General features: G+C 35.2%; 1 protein-coding gene across 1 annotated transcript; it reads left to right on the forward strand.

Moving 5' to 3' along the window:
* Positions 1-312: 312 nt before the first annotated feature.
* On the forward strand, positions 313-1,604 carry LOC149831892 (uncharacterized). The gene is made up of 2 exons (XM_090012276.1): positions 313-558; positions 1,381-1,604. The coding sequence occupies exons 1-2, from the start codon at positions 337-339 to the stop codon at positions 1,465-1,467; spliced, it is 309 nt and encodes a 102-aa protein (XP_089868402.1). The 5' UTR covers positions 313-336; the 3' UTR covers positions 1,468-1,604.
* The last annotated feature ends 3,066 nt before the right edge of the window (positions 1,605-4,670 follow it).

Raw genomic sequence — 4,670 nt, forward strand, 5'->3', positions numbered from 1 at the left:
GGAAGCAGAAAAAGGAGGCAGTGTACCATATAAGGATGTGTTTGTAGAAACACATAAACGGAAGACCACGGGAGTCTTCGTATCAGAGAAGGCGAGAACGACAACGGTATGTATTAATTCTATTAATAATCATTGCAATATATATGCAAGTCATCATAATGTTATCATTAATTATTAATGAATACTTTAAACATTATTTTGTAGGAGGCATATGAGCAACAAATGGTAGAGCGATATGGTGAAGACGCTACTCAGCATCCATCATTTGATCCTACAGCATGGGTGACTGCAGCAGGTGAACCCAAAAAAGGTCGCGTGTTCGGGTTTGGGAGTAATATGAACACTTCACCAGTTATTGGTTCTTCCAGTTACGGCTCACCAACTTCTTGCGCCGACATAAGCTCCAAGCAGCCGACTATTCTTTCCGGTGATGATGTACGCGAGATCATTAATGAATCACTGAATAACTACTTCCAATACACCGTCGCCCCCTTTCTCCGAAATGAGATCAAGGCCGCTGTTCAGGATAGGGGATCTTCGATTCCAGGTCCCTCTCAGGTATAATCACATATATAGTTTTTTTGACTATCTTAAAGCACATCTGAGCATGGTAGAATCACATATAGAGTTTTTCTAGATGCCTTAGAACACATATGAACATGCTATAATCACATATTCAATTTTTTTACTGCCTTAGCACACATATGAGCATGATAGAATCACATATATATATATTTAACTTTTTGTCTGTCTTAGAGCACATATGAGCATGATAGAATCACATATAAAGTTTTTTTGATTGCATTAGAACACATAAGCATGCTATAATCACATATTCAGTTTTTTTACTGCCTAAGAACACATATGAGCATATTATAATCACATATTCTGTTTTTTGACTGCCTTAGCACACATATGAACATGCTATAATAACATATAGAGTTTTTTAACTGCCTTAGAACACATATGAACATGTTATATATCATTTATGATAGAATCACATATAAAATTTTTGGCTTTGCCTGCCTTAGAGCACATATGAGCATGCTATATTCACATATTCAATTTTTTTACTGCCTTAGCACACATACGAGCATGATCGAATCACATATATAGTTTTTTGCTTGCCTTAAAGCACATCTGAGCATGGTAGAATCACATATAGAGTTTTTTTATATGCCTTAGAACACATATGAACATGCTATAATCACATATTCAATTTTTTGACTGCCTTAGCACACATATGAGCATGATAGAATCACATATAGAGTTTTTTTATTGCCTTAGATCACACATGAGCACATGATAGAATCACATATAGTGTGTAATTTATTTCATTATATTTTGTTTATCAATACTGACTGTTCTTTTCTTGTGTAGGCTGCTAGCGATAATCAGGGTAGTGGAGCTGAAGGGACAGATAAAGACAATGAACAAGAAGACGCACAAAATCTTGGCGATGATTAGAGGACTGTGTTGAAGAAGTTCTATTTTTTTTATTTTTCCTAATTGTAATTGTTGAATTGTAAATAATTAAACTTCTTAGTTTTAAGGTGGAACGATTAATTATTATAGATACTTGTTATATGAATTTTTTTGTGTGGTTTGTTTTTTATTTACAGGAAATATAAATTGTACAGGAAATATAAATTGTACAGTTCTCCGTAATTAATTTTTAAATAAATTTTTTTTGATTTTTTTTCGTTTTTGCGACGGATTAGCGACGGATGATTCCGTCGCTATTCATATTAATCTAGCGACGGCTTAGCGACGGAATTAAATCCGTCGCCACACCGTGGTCGCCGTTTAGTACCGGCGGATTGGCGACAGAATATAGCGCTCGTTATTCCGTCGCAATTAGCGACGGACTTGGCGACGGAATAATTCCGTCGCCAGTTAGCGTCAAAATATTCGCGACGTAAGCATACTGTCGCCGCGTTGTCGCTAATCCGTCGCTAACATGGTTAGCGACGGATTAGCGACGAAAGGTGGTCGTCGCTAATCTACTGCTCTGTTGTAGTGAGAAAATGTAGCTAAAAAAAAATCGTTTTATTCTCATAATCAACTTTTTCTTTACAATGTTCATCATTCATAACAAAAGAAAAACAATCACATCTTTATTCAATGACAAGAAAATAAAATCTACCAAGTACTCTACTGATGATGAAGAAGCTGCTCACGTTCTGTTTGTGTTAATATGCCTGAAACCTACAGTTGTAATTAAACATTAGAGGTGAGTCTACAATTCAGTAAGAAATAATTATAAGTAAATAAACATTTAAACTTACAATTGTAGTAGACTCTAAGCTTCTAGTCTTAGTTTAGTTTTTGACACACCACACAAGTTAGTATATTTTAATTACCCTCATTAATTTTTTTAATACTCTCTCAAAACAACTGTCACTAAATCGGCTATACCGATCATAGTCGTCTATGGGTGTAGTAACCCCGTAGAATACCCAAATTCTAAATGTTGGTTAGACAATAAACCATACATTCCCAGTGGTCCTCGAACTACTAGGTACTGCAGTGAACCACCACGGGAACCCCATCGGTAGTTAACCGGGAGGTTAAACTCTCAATCTCGGTATGGTTCATGCGACATCCTAACCATGATGGTTATCAATCATCCATGGTCCTCTAGAGTCTCAAACTCGGTGTGAGTGTAATCTTAAGTCATGACTAAGTTCAACACATTGAATCATGTTCTCAAACTCATAATTTACTTGTTCTCTCATGAGTAATGTTGTGAACGTATCACAACAAAATTCATTCTTAAATCTCATGATAACCTTATAACTCACACACATCTCTCACCAAACATGCAATGATGTAGTGTCTCTACATCGTTAAATCACCGGTGGCCCACTTTCTATGATGGCTGCACTCTAGCTGCGAACCAGGTAGCCCTTACCACAGGTCGCCACTTTTGAGATTTAAGGGGTCCGCATGCTGATCTCAAAATATTTATTCATACAACATTAATAGAATAAAAGGGACTTCAATCTAAACATAATATCATCATAATGCATGATATTAATAATCACATCGACATGCGTTCATAAAACAATTCTCTTTCTAACATGCATGACAAACTACAACTAACATGCATATCATAATAACATATATAAAAATTTAACTCATAATGTCAAGCATAGAAATTTTATACACGTCATGATCTCACTCAAAGACTATCATGCTACTCATTTCATTCACAACATTACAATAACATGCAACATAGAAAAATATTTATTTATATCTAAAATTACTTATAATATCCCTTACCTTGAGTGCAAATATTGTGCTCTCACCGCAATTGAGATTCAAGAAGCTCTATAGCATGATCTAGTCATTACACAAACACGTTTATATTATACACAAAACTTTTAGCAGAATTACCAAAGTACTTCTCTCGAATTGACTCATGAAACCTCAATTTTTGTATCATTAATTTAAACAAAATTACTGATAAAGTAGATTCCTCTCTTTGATATGAGTTCAATGCATCAAACTTCACTCAATTCTGAGTTTGGGGCGCAAAGTTATGTCTATTTTACCAAAATAGATCTCGGGTACTCAAAGGGGTACTAAAATAGATCTCTGGGTAAGTCAAGTCTTTTCCTTTTAAATTTTTTTATCAAGACAAGCCAATGCCGCATTCAGCCATTGTACACTCTAAACAAAGATAGTGAAAATGAATCGGGAAGTCATTTAGGATTTTGTTGGATCCGTCGAGGTAATAGACTTTACTAAGTGAACTTCACCTGAACAGGCTCTGTATTGTTGAGGAAGGCTATAAAGAAATGCATTACATATATGGAAATCCCTTTGTTCTTTTCGGAACAATGAAACAGTGGATATGCCTGCTTCTTAATAAGCTCTCTCCTGGCAACTCAGTCCATGAATAATATCTGATTCCTATTGATGTCATCTGACTGCTTATTTGCTGAAGTAAATTTCCCTAGATTTACCATTAAATAGAACTAGGAAATTCTTATGTTTCCTTAAATCTTAGGAAGCCTAATGTCTTCCCTATTTTTATTGGCATAACATTAACCACCCCAGATCGTTTTACTTTTCAATAGCTCTTGTTTTCGGTTACTCTCTTTAGACTTTAATGAATCAATTTGATTTCTTTTGAGAAATTTTTAGGTACTCACCTTTTACCATTTTTTGTTTGATTGCTTAACTTATCAAACATTTCATGTAACAGCCTTGGTTTTTTCATTTTTTGTAAAAGAGTAGCTGCCCCAGCTTCACTATATCCAGTTAACTATTGCTGAAAGCTAATCGCTTAGCTTTTTAATTGATAAACTAACAAAATTTACCTCTCAAACTGCCAAGTTCTTTGAAATTTCCACCTTTGTGGTGAGACTGACACCGGCAACCAAGATTGATTGATTGAGTCAGAGTCGCAAGTTAACCCCGGAACCGTCCCTATCACGTTGGGAAGAGTCTTGGAAACACTTAGGGTAAGTTCGGCTGCTGCTTTCAAAAAACATGATTCAAAATCACTTTCTAATTTGCTTGAGATTCCTATTGGAAAGTGATCCTCGTTTGCAAAGTCTTTTTATGTTCGGCTGCTTATACAAATCAGATTCACTTTCTCATTCAAATGAAAAAGTAAATCAGAATGATCCGACAGAATATTTTGGACCACAATATGTCAT

The sequence above is a fragment of the Nuphar pumila genome, chromosome 7, assembly GCF_984573655.1.
Source record: "Nuphar pumila chromosome 7, dmNupPumi1.hap1.1, whole genome shotgun sequence".
Classification (NCBI taxonomy): domain Eukaryota; kingdom Viridiplantae; phylum Streptophyta; class Magnoliopsida; order Nymphaeales; family Nymphaeaceae; genus Nuphar; species Nuphar pumila.

Coding starts and splice junctions, on each gene's coding strand:
- LOC149831892 (XM_090012276.1), top strand. CDS start 337: ATGAACACTTCACCAGTTATTGGTTCTTCCAGTTACGGCTCACCAACT. Junction 559..1,380: donor CGATTCCAGGTCCCTCTCAG/GTATAATCACAT, acceptor TTTCTTGTGTAG/GCTGCTAGCGATAATCAGGG.